The sequence below is a fragment of the Anopheles marshallii genome, chromosome 2, assembly GCF_943734725.1.
Source record: "Anopheles marshallii chromosome 2, idAnoMarsDA_429_01, whole genome shotgun sequence".
NCBI lineage: Eukaryota > Metazoa > Arthropoda > Insecta > Diptera > Culicidae > Anopheles > Anopheles marshallii.
In genome coordinates, this window is record NC_071326.1 from 8,067,376 (window position 1) to 8,083,579 (window position 16,204).

At 45.1% G+C, this 16,204-nt stretch overlaps 1 protein-coding gene across 1 annotated transcript; it reads left to right on the forward strand.

Moving 5' to 3' along the window:
* Positions 1-3,514: 3,514 nt before the first annotated feature.
* LOC128719037 (glucose dehydrogenase [FAD, quinone]) lies at positions 3,515-15,409 on the forward strand. Its single transcript, XM_053812656.1, has 3 exons — positions 3,515-3,927; positions 13,671-13,921; positions 14,004-15,409. Exons 1-3 carry the CDS (start codon positions 3,515-3,517, stop codon positions 15,407-15,409), a joined length of 2,070 nt encoding a protein of 689 aa, XP_053668631.1.
* Positions 15,410-16,204: the final 795 nt, after the last annotated feature.

Genomic DNA, 16,204 nt, shown 5'->3' on the forward strand with positions numbered 1-16,204 from the left:
CCGTTGAATCGGGGCGACTGGATGTGAACATTAAAAATGACGAAATAGGAAACTAACCAACAGCAACAACCAAAATCTCCTCTACCGAATGACAGCACGACGATAACGGACACATCACGGGACGCTGTTGGGACAGTTTGATTTTCCGTTTGCAGCAATAACGCTGTTTGCCTAAAATCTTCCAGCAAACAAATCCAAAGGCCATCGGGTCGATACCGCGCCGCAGGGTTACCTTTGGGCATGGAATGATTTTACGGGTGCAGAAGGTGGAACTTTTCCTACAATCAATGCCGGTTTATGCTTGATTTTATACGATTGCAAAGGTGTGCTAGGTGTGGTGGATTGTTTATGGTGCTTCGCTTTGCTTCCTTTCGCATATCGACGATGCGTTTCGTATACATTGCAGGAATCCAAACCGAACCGCAAACGAACCGTGATGTGGTATAGCGGAACAATTTGATTATGTTGCGATAAATCAATCCGATCGCTTGCAGGAAGCGTTGTTGGCCGGCTAGTCCACAAGCAACCAGTAGTGTACCGTTGGCAGGTGTAACCATTCAGGAACAACCATCAAAACGAATGAGGAAGAAACCCTTTTGGAGATTGCGGAAATTGTAAATGGGCCGCATAAAACATTAAAGAGCACGCATAATGTTTTGCGCACATAGTATTTATGCTTATTTCAGGCAAACACCATGCTCAGAATGTGTGAATCTTATCAAACTGTGTGTTGAAAGGTATGTTTGCGGAATTTCAGTACGTGGAAGTGACGACACAACAGACATCAATAATGCAGTTGCGTTATGCACTACAATTCGCGAGGTGCAAAATAAATTTGAAACACCGATCGCCTTAAATACAGGGTTTTACACTTTAGTTTTGACTGGCAGCACACATTTTTTGACGCGCCGCACTCAATTTCTTGTCGCCGGCGCATATTTTTGATTACAAGCACCGAATTTTTGAACGGGAGCATTTAATTTTATTAGCCCGATTCTAGAAAGCTTTTAGGCCGCATGTTTATAACCCCCTTGTGAAAGATTGGTTTGAGTTTGAAGCACTTGTTTATATGCAATATTGTTTGTTGTTTTGGTTACTTGATAATTTTTTGGGCAAAATATATTTAATAAATTATGAGAAAATTTAGGTTAGGTTATATGCAATATTGTTTGTTTTTTTGGTTACTTGACAATTTTTTGGGCAAAATATATTTAATAAATTATGAGAAAATTTAGGCTAGGTTGAACCAATCCCATTGACATAGGTTTATCTCCAAGGATCCACCACTGCACATTTAAACAAATCTGTTGCATACATACAATTTGAGGGATTTGGGCATAATACTTCAAATACGTAACCCAATATATGTTTTATAAATTTTCTCATAATTTATTAAATATATTTTGCCCAAAAAATTATCAAGTAACCAAAACAACAAACAATATTGCATATAAACAAGTGCTTCAAACTCAAACAAATCTTTCACAAGGGGGTTATAAACATGCGGCCTAAAAGCTTTCAAGAATCGGGCTGATAAAATTAAATGCTCCCGTTCAAAAATTCGGTGCTTGTAATCAAAAATATGCGCCGGCGACAAGAAATTGAGTGCGGCGCGTCAAAAAATGTGTGCTGCCAGTCAAAACTAAAGTGTAAAACCCTGTAAGAGTATTTCTTACTATTTGGCTATGCTTGACTAACATTATGCTTCGCAGCTCTCCTGTTCGGAGCTTGAAGCACTACCTCAACTATATATCTTCATGATAGAACAAACGATTAATCTTTCGGAATACCTCGAAACATTCGAGAATCCACTACTATAAAAGAGACTTGTTGTTTGGGATTTCATTCCAGTAGCGCAAATATCGTTTTGAAGTTCATAGCTTAGACTTCTTTCTTTAAAGTTTTGCTTCCAACAGATCAGATGTTCCGACTCGTTTGTTGGGATTCTTAACGTATTATTATTCCAGCCATGGTTTCGTCCATGCTAACGAGGTATTTATAAACCTTGGATATAATTTGGATTCTCTGGTGAGCTCTTGTCTAAGCGCCCTAACTTCAATGCTGTCAGTGTTTGTTTAGAGCCCAGGATGTCGGAAACGACGAAATGGGCCTAGTTCACTGTGTACATAACGAAGGTGCGTCCAAGACCGTCGATATAATAAATGAACAAGGCTTATAATTTTCTAACCTAGGGCATCCATTGACCAGTTTATATACACCTTTAAAACCCAATACACTGTCATAATGTCATCGTGGAAAGATGTGAGCATTAGATAATAAAGTAAGAGAGAAAACCCTTACGGGATATTCTGCTAGTACCACCATGACTATCGTCTTGATGTGATCAGCTGTCCGAAGTTCTAGGCGAGGTTATGCTCTGTCGCGCAGTGTTTAAAAAAATCCTACACCCACGCATCGCTGCATCCATGCAGGTCTGTCCGTATTTGTAGGTGAAAAGCTACCGGCGCTTCAGAAATTAAGTCAAAATCTTAAGCCTATCTCGACAGAAGCTTTTCTTTTTCGCGGCGCTACCATCGAAGAGAGACAGCCGCGTTTTCCACAGTCACATCATGCAAGAAACACACTTCACTAACCTGTTTTTACCACCATTTCTGTGCTACGCACCTCAACACACAGACGGAAGCGTAAAACCGAGAAGCACATTTTCCGTGCGTGACACAAAGCAGCCGACAAGGTGAAACCATCATCATCATACGGAGCCGGTTGAATGCAATGGATTTGGTTTGAATTTCGCGCACACATACAGCCGCACACTGTTTCCACCACCACCAGCAGCAGACGCACAGCGGTTGAGCCTTTGCAACAGCTGGCTGAAGCGGCCGAACCGCAGCACCTCACAGAAATTGCATAATCCACGTGCTGGCTCGTGCAGACTCGATCAGTTCACAGTCGTCGATCGACGCGATCGGTTCGCTTTCCTTCTGTCGGTGCGCGTGTCCGTGTTGTGTAGTCCGATCCGATCGTTCGGAAGGCTTTCATTCTAAAACAGCCTTCGGACGGGAGCATCTTTTTCGATTGGTTGGAGTTTGTGCCAGTAAAGCAACTGGCGTGCGATCGGTCGCTCATTCAAGCAGCGTTTGACGCGTGGCCTAGTGGCTTTTCAGAAGGTGAAACGAAAACATCCGCAACATAAGTCGCAAAAATCGGGAGCTCCATTTCTATTGCGAGCGAAATTCGAATGAAAAATTGGTGAAAGTGTCTGGGAAGTGTGAGTGTGTGTGCTGGAAAGTGATCGGGTGGTTTGAGCGTGAAGTGTAGTGATTAATGCTGATGGTGGCTCGCAAATAACTGGGCGCTTCCGCGGAAAACCCTGATCGCAACCCAACGGGAGGTGATGGATGATGAACGAGATTGGTTAGGGGTTTAATTTTGAAACCAACAAAACAGCAGCAATAATCATCCGAACCGCGCGTCCCAGCTGGTAGAAGAACTTTTCAGCGGCGAACTATTGCACTTTCGCAGTGCCCGGAACGCGCGGACCGTACGAGACACAATGGTAGTCTCCTTTGGCACCCTTATTCCGCTGTTGGCGGGTGCCGCACTGAAAGCGACACCTGCCGCGGCCGGCTTAACAACTGCGGTCGGGGCAGCGATTAGTGCCGCCACAGCCGTTATCGGTGTCGGCAAGCTAGCGATAGTACCGATTCTGATCGCCTCGCTCGCCTACTACAACTACGATCTGTTTGATCCGGAGAATCGACCGTTTAATGTGCCGGAGGTGGACCGAGAGTATGACTTCATCGTGGTCGGTGCGGGCTCGGCTGGTGCGGTCGTTGCCTCGCGCCTTTCCGAGATAGGCGGCTGGAAGGTACTGCTGCTCGAGGCGGGCGGACACGAGACCGAGGTCTCCGACGTGCCTATCCTGTCGCTATATCTGCACAAAAGCAAGCTGGATTGGAAGTACAGGTAGGTGGACCGTCGGGGGGTGGTTAGGGAATTTTGTTGCACAAATAGTGTGCAATTCGCTGGCACGATGCATCTGGCTAAGCTGAGCGGTAGTGTGAATGGCAGTGCGGGTAATGCGCGAAGCAAGTTCTGCAATTTCAGAAAGTCGCCGTGGCAACCTGTGGCGTGCCAAGCCAAGCGTGGTGACTTTGGAGGTGATGCACTTTTTTTTTCAACCATATCAAATGCAATTCTTGGGTTAGGCAGCTGTACACTCAAATGTGCTCGCCATATGATGTTCGGTGCTGTGGCTCAGGCGTAGGTTTCGACGGCGTGGTTTCGCGCACAAGAACTGACCCTGATTTGAGCGTACCATAAGCGACGAACCCGCACCGGTAGGATGCGGTACGGGAGAGGCACAAGATTAACAAACCAAGTGCAGTTGCGTAAATCACGCTTGCATACGGGCGGCGGTGTATACAAAAAGCAGCGCTCAAACGTATCGGTTGGTCAGGTTCTGCTTTTCTTCACATTGGAAAGTGTTAAGTGGTTATTTTCGATAGCTTCGAGCGCAATCACTTAGGAGTTGTAAGCGACCTTTAAGGTGTCGATAGAAGCACTCCCGCTGTGGGTTGTATCCACGACCAGTGGTTCATTCATATCGTATGTTGGCGGGGGCAAAAGCAGCCAAGAGCGATGAATGATTGATTTGTGTCATGATAATCTATGCATGATTTTGGCAGTTAATTGCATGCTTCAATATTTGGTAGCGATAAACCGGCATGAACAAAAGAAAATTCTCCTTTTTTTACGATTGGTCAGATCAGGTCAACTCTTAACAAACATATACAGTGTTGACCAACTATAATCAGCACCTACAACCGTCTATAAATTCCAAAGTAAGCCAAAGTATTCACCCAACCTAGTCAATTTTGGCATTTATCGGTAAAACCTCCATTATGCAATCCTTTTTTTATTATTGGCCATTAATTCTGTTAAGTGCCCAAACGATCGGACAGTGACACTTTGTTAGAGATCGCTGTATTGATCGCGTAGCTGGACATAATATTTGCACAATGCTGCAGTTGAGAATATGCTGCTTCGTCGACGTTAAGTAAAGGTAACACATTTTTCTCTATACGATTTGAGATTATCGAATTATACTTCTGTTTCAGTTTGATTGGCATTACTCGCGCTTAGGAAGTGTTTCGTTTTAGTCGCTAGGCACCACATATACATTTGCCAAAATTAGTAAAGCCGCCCAAAGCTTTCTACCAGGACCCTAAGCGCATTCCTTATTCGAATTAGTTCGAAGTGGAATTAATTTACGCTGCACCATGTTCCGCGTGTCGAAAGCGAACGGCCAACGAAAGTGGGCGAGCCAAACGATGGTGTCATAAAGTCACGATACGCATTGTGCTATAAATAATTAATCATCAGCACGACCGACAACACTGGACGGCAGACACCACTGAACGTTTAACGTAATCGCGTAACGGGGTAATATGTTAACATATTTTTCGGAAGGACATTCGATTGGGAGCATTGTTGAAAAAAGCGATTAAAAGGGTTTTAAATCCATGTTTCTGAATGCTTCAACAAACCGCCTAATCATGGCTACATACAACAGATTAAATCGTTTGATTTACGCTCATATAATTAAGACTCCTTTTTGTATAGAAAACCGGTACAACCGAAATATTCGTCTACATTTGCAAACGAATTACTTTATTGCAGTCCACTGTTGCGCTACGTGGTGACTGTTTCACTATCGATTTTAGCATATCAACCTATTGCAGTCGACTCCTGCAGATAACTAGCCTAGCGATGACCGTTTCACTATCGATTTTAGCATACCAACCTATTGCAGTTTTTTTGTCTGTTAAGGAAGGTGATTTAATCAAAACAGTTTTTTACTACCAAAAAACCTGTTACATGACCTTATGTCCGATTCGCCATTGCCTGCCCATCTCCACACACGAGCGGTCAAAGTATTGCCAACGTTTCTCGATATAACCTGAACCGGTGTGCGGCGGCGGCCCTCCAAAAACCGTTTGATTTGGAGAGCTTCAAGATCAGATCACGCGTCTGTTTATCAAAAATGAGGTTAGTTGAGCTGCAACAACCGGTTTATGGGATGAATCTATGAATATAGCTATGTGATTTGGCAGCAAAAGTGGTTTGGGATCCGACAGAAGAGGGTTTTTTTCGCGTGTGTAAAGGTGATCTTCTATTATGCTATCGTATGGTTCGATTAATCGGAACATCCGATCCCAACATCATCAGCTTCCAGCTGAGCAGGACGCTGGCTACGTTCAAGTTGTTGTATTGTATGGTTTAAAAGCCACACATACGAACGGAAAGGTTGAAATATTCCTTCGTCTGTACTTAAAGCGAGAGTATCCCAATTCAAAGGGCATAATTATCGCTACGGAGAAAGGTCTTGATCACAATTTTGCGCTCTGTACGGTACATAATGATGGTAGGCAATGAAGTTGCGTGCTGTTGAGAGCAAACTCCATACATCGATCGATTGATAATCGATCAATTAATCATCATCTTATTTCCAATATCGACTTAATGGTTGTTCCCGTGATCAGCTTACTATGCTATACCAAAAATCACAACCGATTATAGGGAAAACATAGCGCTACTAACTTTTAAACGCTAACGTAAAAGTACAAAACACGGGTGACTTCATCACCATACAGGCACAAAAACTAGTTGCTCTGTTAGGGAGGGGAAGATTAGGAAGAGCATTACCAAGGTAAAAAAAAAAACATTCAAACCAATAAAACTAAAGCCGGCAAAGTGCAAAACAGCGATGCACGTGCCTAAACCTTGAGATTTAAACAGAAAAAAGGTCGAGGGCCTTCGGCCGAAAACAGTTCCGACACAACCGCTTGGCAGACCAGATCTTCATGAGCACCTCACCAATCCTTCCTCGGCATCTCTCCTTTTGGGGTGGTTTTACGTGGTGTAGATGCTCAGGGGGTTTTTTTTTATTTCGTTTTTTGGGTTTCCCTTTCTTGAGCTACGTCTAATCCACTCGTTTGCCCTGCCGTTTATTGCCGGCGAAGGTGCACACCGTTGGAAGCGATACATTGAACTTGGGCTGAAGGCAGCGTTTTGAAGATCACAGTAGGCCCCCGACCAGAAAGTTGCCTTTGGACATATGTCATAGCTCAAGGAGTTGCAGTTGTCACCCACCGGTTTGGTTGATCCGAGTATCAAGTTCAGCCGTTTAAGTCTTCCTGATAATCGACACCGAACAACAAGATGTCGATCTTAATCGACTAGTTATGATCGAAACAGGAACTGAGGGCGATAAAATGAATTGATTAGTAATAAATAACACAATGGAGCATCGAATCGAGGTTTCAGTAATGTTTTACCTGTCAAGAATGAAGTCATCATATGTTATAGATTTAATTCTTGCTGACATAACAATTCCCTTGAAGATTCACATTTTAGACGATTTTGGAGTTGGAGGAGTTGTTGAAGTTCCTCAGGAAGCAGTGGTGAACGTATTCATTTAATAGGCACACAACAAAAACACACATGATTTACCACTTCCGCTTAGATGTACAAACTAACGATATCTCTAATTTCCGACAATTTTGTCGTGCCTATTATGAGTCCACTGCCATCACAACGTTCGAAACACCTTTGCGTGCCTCCAAAAATCCTTCAATGATGAAACTGCTTTTACCACCACCGCTTGATGTAGATCACCACAAACACCAATTTGGAAGAGGAAAAGCACACTCATTTTTACCGTCACAAGCCACCCAAAACAGCGGGAAACCAGACAAAATGGCAAGCCTTTCTGTTGACGCCAACGTTTTCCCGCTAGTCGCTCGTCAACTCGCCGGCGCGCTCTAGTTGGATGTTGAAGGGAGAGGCGCTGTTCATAGAAAAATCAACACGCGGAACCAATTTATGTCGACCGCACCAACATGAGGCACCCGAAAATGTTCGATTCCGTTACTTCACTCACCCCGAAGCAAACGATTCATTTATGCACCCGGTGCACGATCGGACGCCCATGATAAAAACAAACCGTCAATGGGATAGTACCAACAAGGTCTCGCACAGATAGTTGGTGGTGGGTGAGTCACGAGCTGCTCAAGAGTTCGCCCAACAAAGCCGGCCTCTGCCCGGCATGCACTTCGTGTCGTAGTGAATGCAACGGGCAGATGCTACTTGAAGGGTACTTCAGCAACGTGCCTTAACGTATGCGATAAATGTGCTTACATAAGCGAACACACATATTTAATGCTTGATCGTTAATGTTTACCGCGCGATCCAAATCGCGTACAAAAACGCCGAGTGGATGTGAAAGGTTACGGATAGGTTGCTTTTGCGCCGATGATTGGATACAGCTAGTTACCGCACACCGTTTTGTTGTGCCACGGTAGCCACCGTACGACGAACGGAACAGAATATCTAAGTCATTTTTAATGGCTTGTACGCCCCCTTCCTTCCGATCATCGAAGTTTGAGGTTAAAAAATGAGGCAAAACGTTCAATACTTTATTTCAGACGCACATCCAACACGATCGTCTACCTTGGTGTTTGCTGGCGAACCATATCTACATCTAGCAAGCAAGCTAGCAGTAGCTAATAAGTTTGCTTTTAAAATTATTAAAGAAAACTGATTTCTATCTCGCATGATCAACACCTCACGCATGGGTAAAACCATTGGCCCGGAGGCTGCCAGGCAGGAAGCTAAGCTGCGGTACGGTTTGTAGGTTAGCAGTGAACCTTTCTAACCTCAACATAACGCCTTCACGATCGCAGATCGGGGTTGAATTAAATGACCTCACCAGAGGCATGCTGCAGTTCTCATCTCCAAAGGCATTTAAATGGTCTCGGACGTTGTTGAAAGTTGTCTTGTAATTCGGCGCCAATGCCTTGGAGTGAAACTATTAAACGCAATGACTTCCTAAAGGTGAGATTTACAGCTTCCTGGTTGGTGTTTTAGGGGTAGTGGACGTTTTAGTGCCTCTAAGCTCCAGAGGCCAATTACGCAACGGCTCCCAAAATCCTAACACTACTGCCAATGTCAAGTTCACGAATGAAATTGGCGCGTATAGTTGGGCTGGCAAGTGCAAAACGCAAAAACACAATAAAAGCAAACGTTTTATAATGCTCATGAATTGCGGCGTGAGGTCAACTGTGGACAGAGCATGACCTGCGGTGGAACCATATAACCAGCAGTGCAGCAATTGCTTTGAAGACGTGGCAGTTTCAACTGAACTTGAACTATACTCAATGGTTGAGGTTGCCAGAAAAAAAGCCTTGTGATGATCTGTCAGCTATGTTTCGGCTACACACCCCCAGGGATGGAACAACGTTTTGCCGAGTTTCTCGTTGCATCTTCATTCGTGGGTTTTTTTTTTGAGTGCAAAAAAAGAATTGCAAGTCTATCTTTCCTCTCGAATGATTTGATCGTTTTACTGGTGTCATACAGTCAATGATGGTGGGTTCGCCTATCAGTAACCTTTCGCATGTTACGAAAACAGAGCTTAGTAAATTAAAAAGTTAGTTTCAAAAAAAAAAAAGGTTTTTGAAAGGTGCCATTGGAAATACATTAGAACCTTACAACAGCCACTCACTAATAATAGACATCGTTTTAGTGAGCAAGCTAATGACGTTCAAGGTTGTCTCAGAGAGACCTTTGACCAAAGTTGTTCAAGTTTTCTTTGCTAACAGCTCGAACGCAATATCATTAATTACCTTCCACAGTTTACGTTTGCTTCAAAGGGTAAAAAGTCATTATAATGCCTGAAATATATCTTTGCAATTCGTAGTACTTTTCCTCCGCCCAGTACCGCTTCTTATAAGTTGTTTGTGCATTTCTTTCGCGCACAACAATTATTTGGACTGATTTTAAATTGGAACTTTAAAACTCGCTTTAAAGGACGGTCCGGCGGCCCAGTCAGTGTCAGAGTGAAACGATAACGCACACTTTCCCAATGCATAATGCAATGGTGAAGATTGTTTTACGGTGAAATTATTGGTATCGGTTTACAACCCGTTTGGTGCTTTTATTGTACTGTATGGCCCATAAAACTGTAGCTCGTGACCCAATCGGGCTCAAATTTGGGACCCATACAGAGGCACGGAAAAGTAAGAAAATTACCTCCATCGGGGATTTTTCCGTTGTCCGTCCGCCGAGACCTACCTCAACATAACATGCTTCTTGGCGAATGGAACCGGTTTTACGGGTGTTCGAGTTCCGAAGTAAGCAATGTATCGAACCGTTGATTTCTCCTCGGTTTTTCATAAATCAATTAGATGTAATAATGATATGCTATGAGGAAGGTTCCGAGTAGAGTTTTGATATTGATTAACTGCACAAATTTCATCACAAATTATGTCTTAAGCAGAAGAATCAATCTAACTAACAATTACCACTATCCCTAATCATATTACGGTTATTTACGCCCTAAATTGGGGAAGATATAGCGAAGCCCACTGCCATTAGACAATGCCAGAACTGATTTGCATCAAGGTTTCAACAATTAACGGTGCAGCGGTACGCTTTTACTTCGCGCAAGGTTTGTAGCCAGCGCTTCTCCAGGGCTTCTGTTAAGCCGACGGCGATACCACACCAATCACTTTCCCTTTTGCAGATGCAGAGCAGCACGTGCTAGTGGTGGTCGGTTGCATAAGGGTATGGTTGTGCGATGCGCTCGTAGAATACTGAATACCATGGCGTGAAATCGAAGCACACTGCCAACGTAATGTCTAACGTTGCACCCGGAAAGCGCACGCAAACATGAACGGCACGTTATGTCTGACGGATTGGGTGTTCCCACCTGAAATAGACTCCCGGGCCCCGGAACATAATCACCAAGCTGCCAATGCTGCTCTCGCACCGGTGCGCAGAATGGTGAGCTGTGGATTGTATTGTCAAAAATAGGGGAAAAAAATGGTGTAAAATTTAGATCATTAGACTGTCCTGAATAGCAACCACAATCACCTGATAACAAGGAAGCATAATTAGTGCGCTCGATTATTACGCATTTGCCACCTATTTAATTGCCCCCAGAACAAACGCTGACGCCGTGGCATTTTATTGAGCAACAAGTAGCATTAAAATATTTCTGCCCCTTACCGGGAGCTCGAACAGATTGATCGGCCAAAATGTAAACAACGAGCGCCAACGAAAGATGGAAAGAAAGGCGAACATACCGTGACGACCTTCGGTGGATGGATCGTGGGATCGGCGCACCTTTTCGCAACCCATTCCACCGAGAGCAAGCTGATCGAGCGCGTAATGGATTGGTTCCTACTCAATTTCTGCTCAGCCTCCAATCCGATGTGGTGATTTAGCGCACGCTTGCCACCTGCCGATGGCCTGAACTTGAGCGACTTGACAAGCGGGATCGAAAGCGATAGCGGCAAAGGAGAACAAGGTCGAACGGACGAAAAGAAACATCATCACCGATGACAATACGGGTGAACGATGATTGAACTTTTGAAAATGATATTCTTAATTTTCGGTTTGACACCTCAAGACGATAGAAATCGGCGCCCGGCGGCACCTCACAAAAGGGCGGACATGTCACGGAGGGAAGCAACAGCTTCATCCGAAGGTACGGTCTGTTTGAATTGGCCGAAGGGCCACTTAAGATGATGAGGCAACCAACACAGCAGGCAAAGAAGACAATTTTTAATTGAAAAATAAGACACTTCGGGTAGCGTAGAAAACGAACGCCCCATGCATCCATGTCCAGCAAGACGTCGGCCATTGTTGTGATCGGTGTGAAACGAGGGCACGATCAAGAAACCTCAAGATCGACCCTCAACAGCATCCTCCACCGGGCAAGAATGTTTGAACGGCACTTCTTGTGCGGCTAATCGTCTGCTACAAATTGCCACAATTTTACGTTGCGCAACGACGGCTCACGTGTGCACACGTGGTGGGTGCATCGGATAGTTGGGTCGGTTTTTACTCTCATACTCATCGTTACACGGCGGATGACGGGACATGCGAAGAAATGCTTGAGCTTTGCCCAAGGTTGAAAAAGCCTGTGTACGTGACGGTATATGCATCGGCACTAGAGTTACTCGTTCGACGGGTACCCTCACTGGATCACACACTCAGGCAAGCAACACTTACCAGCGTAACGAAGACGGTAGTTACCGGTAGCGACAGGGGTCCTCACAAAGACTCGAACACTAATGTCACTCATTTAATCACCCGAAATTACTACAAATAATCAAGAACCGCAAACCGACAACTTCGTCTAACCTTGCATTAGAAGCGGTAGCGTTATTCTTCGAGTAGACAGAGGCCTTCATCTGCCGCCAGTATGTACAACGCCTTGATTAAGTGTAAATTAGAAGAAAAAATGTTAATTTATTTGGTACACATCTTGCACAAAATCTGATGCATCCACTGGTCAACATGACCTAGATCGAATATTACGCACATCAACCGGACTCTTCAGATTCCGGAACGAAACCTTGCGACTCAACACTTAAGGACAAGTGCCTTTCAGACCAACGAGTGCATTGCGCTGACTTTGCGGCGCAACTTTCAGCCGACGAAATTAGCCTTATCGGAAGCGCGTTGCCCCTCTTCCAGGTTTGAGCAACTTTTGGCAACATGACACGAACTCGCCAGTCACCGGCGTCTACGCAAACTTTTGGGCCGGTTGTTTGGGTTGTGTGTTACGTACGTCGCGTATGGGTAACGACCTTGAGAGACTTGTGACGAGCGCGCCCGGACCCTGCGCACCACCCAAACGCCGTGTTGAACATGCCGCCCGGTAGTAAAGATGATGCAGCTTGGCGGCTCACACTTTGCCCCCACAGCTGACTTGTTTGCGCGAGCAAACCACCTCCACCGAAAGCGTTAATATGACAAATAGACGCACGAAGGAGACAAATTTCCTCACCGTTGTTGTCCATTTGTGCCAGTCATTACGATGACCGTTGCATATGGATCTATTTATGGTACGATGCCGGTTGGTGCCGTGACCGAGGTGGTCCACTTTGTGGGAGATGATTGGACATCGGCTCAAAAGTGACTCCCTACGTACAACTTCCGGAGGAGGACATTCGAAATAAATGTCAAACGACTTTATGATCAATTCTATTCAAATAAACATTTTGTTATTAATGAAGACGATACTTTATAAACGATATCTCATATTTGGACATCACATTTCCGACTGATTAACATAATATACTTGAAGTTCGAAAAAACTTGAAATACAACTTCTCTACGCCCTTAATGCAGGATAAGTCTTCAAGAAAATAATAAATGATTCATTCTTTTCAATTTTAAGTTAATTCAATTCATCAATGATAGACGAGGACGCATCATGCGATGTTGCGACCTTAAGCTGTGTGATGCGTTGCTTCAGGTTGTTGCTGAAGTCACGCTATCAATCAAGCCTCTTTGCTAATGGATTATTCGAATTGGATGAGTCAATCTCCTACATAAGAACTTCCTTTTGAACATCAAACGTTCAACGTAACAGCACAAAAGGATTAAGCACATTTTGCCGTTGGCTCAAACAAAGGTCACAAGCTGTTTCCTAACCTCAATCACACCTGCCAAACTAGGTCGGTGTGTGTTTATAGTCGCAATCTCAATCAGTAGTAGTCGCAAACAATACATCTCGATGATCGACATTTTTATTGTATCTACCTATTGTTGGTGTACGTCCAACAAATGTGGGATTAGATTTCGTGTCTATAAAAGGAAGATTCTCATGTTTGTTCCAAAATCTCTTTCCCCAGAACCCAGCCACAGAAGACGGCATGTCAGGCGATGAAGGATAACCGCTGTTGCTGGACCCGAGGCAAGGTCCTCGGCGGCTCGTCGGTACTCAACACGATGCTGTACATTCGTGGCAATAAGCGCGACTTCGACCTGTGGCGGGCGCTGGGCAATCCTGGCTGGGGCTACGAGGACGTCCTGCCGTACTTCCGCAAGTCGGAAGACCAACGGAACCCCTACCTGGCGCGCAATAAACGACAGCACGGAACAGGTAAGCGAAGCGGTACAAAACCATGTTATCAAACTTTTCCGAGCTGCTCTTACAACCTCTTTTTCTGTCTGTCCCATTTTAGGAGGGCTGTTGCAAGTACAAGATGCTCCATATTTGACGCCACTCGGGGTATCCTTCCTACAGGCCGGCGAAGAGATGGGTTACGATATAGTGGACGTTAACGGCGAGCAGCAGACCGGATTTGCCTTCTTCCAGTTCACGATGCGCCGCGGTACGCGTTGCAGTACTTCGAAAGCATTCCTGCGGCCGGTGCGCAACCGTAAAAATCTGCACGTTGCCCTGTTCGCGCACGTGACGCGCGTCATACTGGATCCGGAATCGCGCCGTGCGCTGGGTGTGGAGTTTATACGCGAAGGCAAAACGCACCAGGCCTTTGCAACGCGCGAGGTGATCCTTTCGGCCGGAGCTATCGGTACACCGCATCTGCTGATGTTGTCCGGTATTGGACCGCGGGAAAATCTCGAACGTGTCGGCGTGCCGGTCATGCACGATCTACCCGGTGTGGGACAAAATCTGCAGGACCATATCGCTGTGGGTGGATTGGTGTTCCGCATCGATCAACCCATCTCGGTTATTATGAACCGTTTGGTGAACCTGAACTCGGCGCTCCGATATGCCGTCACCGAGGACGGGCCACTGACGAGCAGTATCGGGCTGGAGGCGGTCGGTTTCATCAGCACCAAGTATGCAAACCAGACGGACGATTGGCCGGATATTGAGTTCATGTTGACCAGCGCCTCGACCCCATCGGACGGTGGCGATCAGGTGAAGAAAGCGCACGGTCTTAAGGATGAGTTCTACGAGGACATGTTCAGCTCTATCAACAACCAGGATGTGTTCGGCGTCTTCCCCATGATGTTGCGTCCCAAAAGCCGCGGATTCATTCGCTTACAGTCGCGTAATCCTCTGCGTTATCCGCTGCTTTACCACAACTACCTCACACATCCGGACGATGTTGGGGTACTGCGCGAAGGAGTAAAGGCTGCGATCGCGTTCGGGGAAACGCAGGCCATGAAGCGGTTCGGTGCACGGTTCCACAGCAAGCAGGTACCGAACTGTCGCCATCTGCCGGAGTTTACCGACGAGTACTGGGACTGCGCCATCCGGCAGTATACCATGACGATCTATCACATGTCCGGCACGGCGAAAATGGGCCCTCCGGATGATCCGTGGGCAGTCGTCGATCCGAAGCTACGTGTGTACGGCATCAAAGGGCTGCGCGTTATCGACGCCAGCATAATGCCGCGCATCACGAGCGGCAACATTAATGCACCCGTTATCATGATCGGTGAGAAGGGTGCCGATCTGATCAAGGAACTGTGGCTTAAGAAGGGCTACTCACGCCGAGGGAAGCGACAGCAGTTTTCCAACGAAACATTAAGCGATGCCAAACCAACAGATTCGATTGAGTTGGTAAATGCAACCAGCACCATCACGCCCTGCGCTAACGAAACCGTTGTTAGCTAAGCGAGGAAGGATTGGGTCGCTACCCACATGAAGGTAGCTGCTGGCGATAGTCCTGAATTCCAATGCCAAATTTTACACTCCAACAAAAGCGCGTAAACGTTTCTAGGTTGTGACGACTAGGATGAAGGAAAGACGACGCTGCTTCACGCTGTAAATACCATCGCTTCCTGTAGCGTAAGGATTATTCTAAGCAAGGTGATTGTAGTTAAACTAGACAGTTTGATGATACGTTAAGTTGGCGCAGCTCGGATCGGCTGCGCACAAACAAACCAATACACACTGACTGACTGAAAGTATGTAAGTAGGAATAACAAACTTGATAAATAAATTTTAGTCCATTGTTGGTTTTACTCACGCCAAATCGCGTTTCCTACATTGAGAGAATAAAAACTTTATAGATTTATTGAAACAATAGCTGCTAGATGTGTTTTTTTTGTCTTAAGACGACTGATTAAAAATTGCACTGATTGCTATAGAATAAATACATAATAATATAAAAAAAAGCAATATCACGACGTTGGAAATTCAAAACGCGCAAAACTTATTTTTGCAGTGTGGTGACTATAGAACGTAATGCCTATAGTCTACATTTAGGGGCAAAGTGTTTTAGAGATCAGCGCCCGAAAGACGATGTCATTGTCGAGCAGTATAATGTTATGGAGCCATAAAATCTGTGAGAAAGAAACAGGGTAATTCTTTAAATTGCACGAAAACAATGCTTCATGTAGCCTAAAATTATAAAAATTACAATAAAATTACATAATTTTACGTCACGCAACCTTAAATTTTACATAA

Excerpts from the sequence above, each read along its gene's own strand:
- LOC128719037 (XM_053812656.1), top strand. The coding sequence starts at position 3,515 with ATGGTAGTCTCCTTTGGCACCCTTATTCCGCTGTTGGCGGGTGCCGCA. Across the intron at positions 3,928-13,670 it reads AAGCTGGATTGGAAGTACAG|AACCCAGCCACAGAAGACGG; the intron begins GTAGGTGGACCG and ends CTCTTTCCCCAG. Across the intron at positions 13,922-14,003 it reads TAAACGACAGCACGGAACAG|GAGGGCTGTTGCAAGTACAA; the intron begins GTAAGCGAAGCG and ends GTCCCATTTTAG.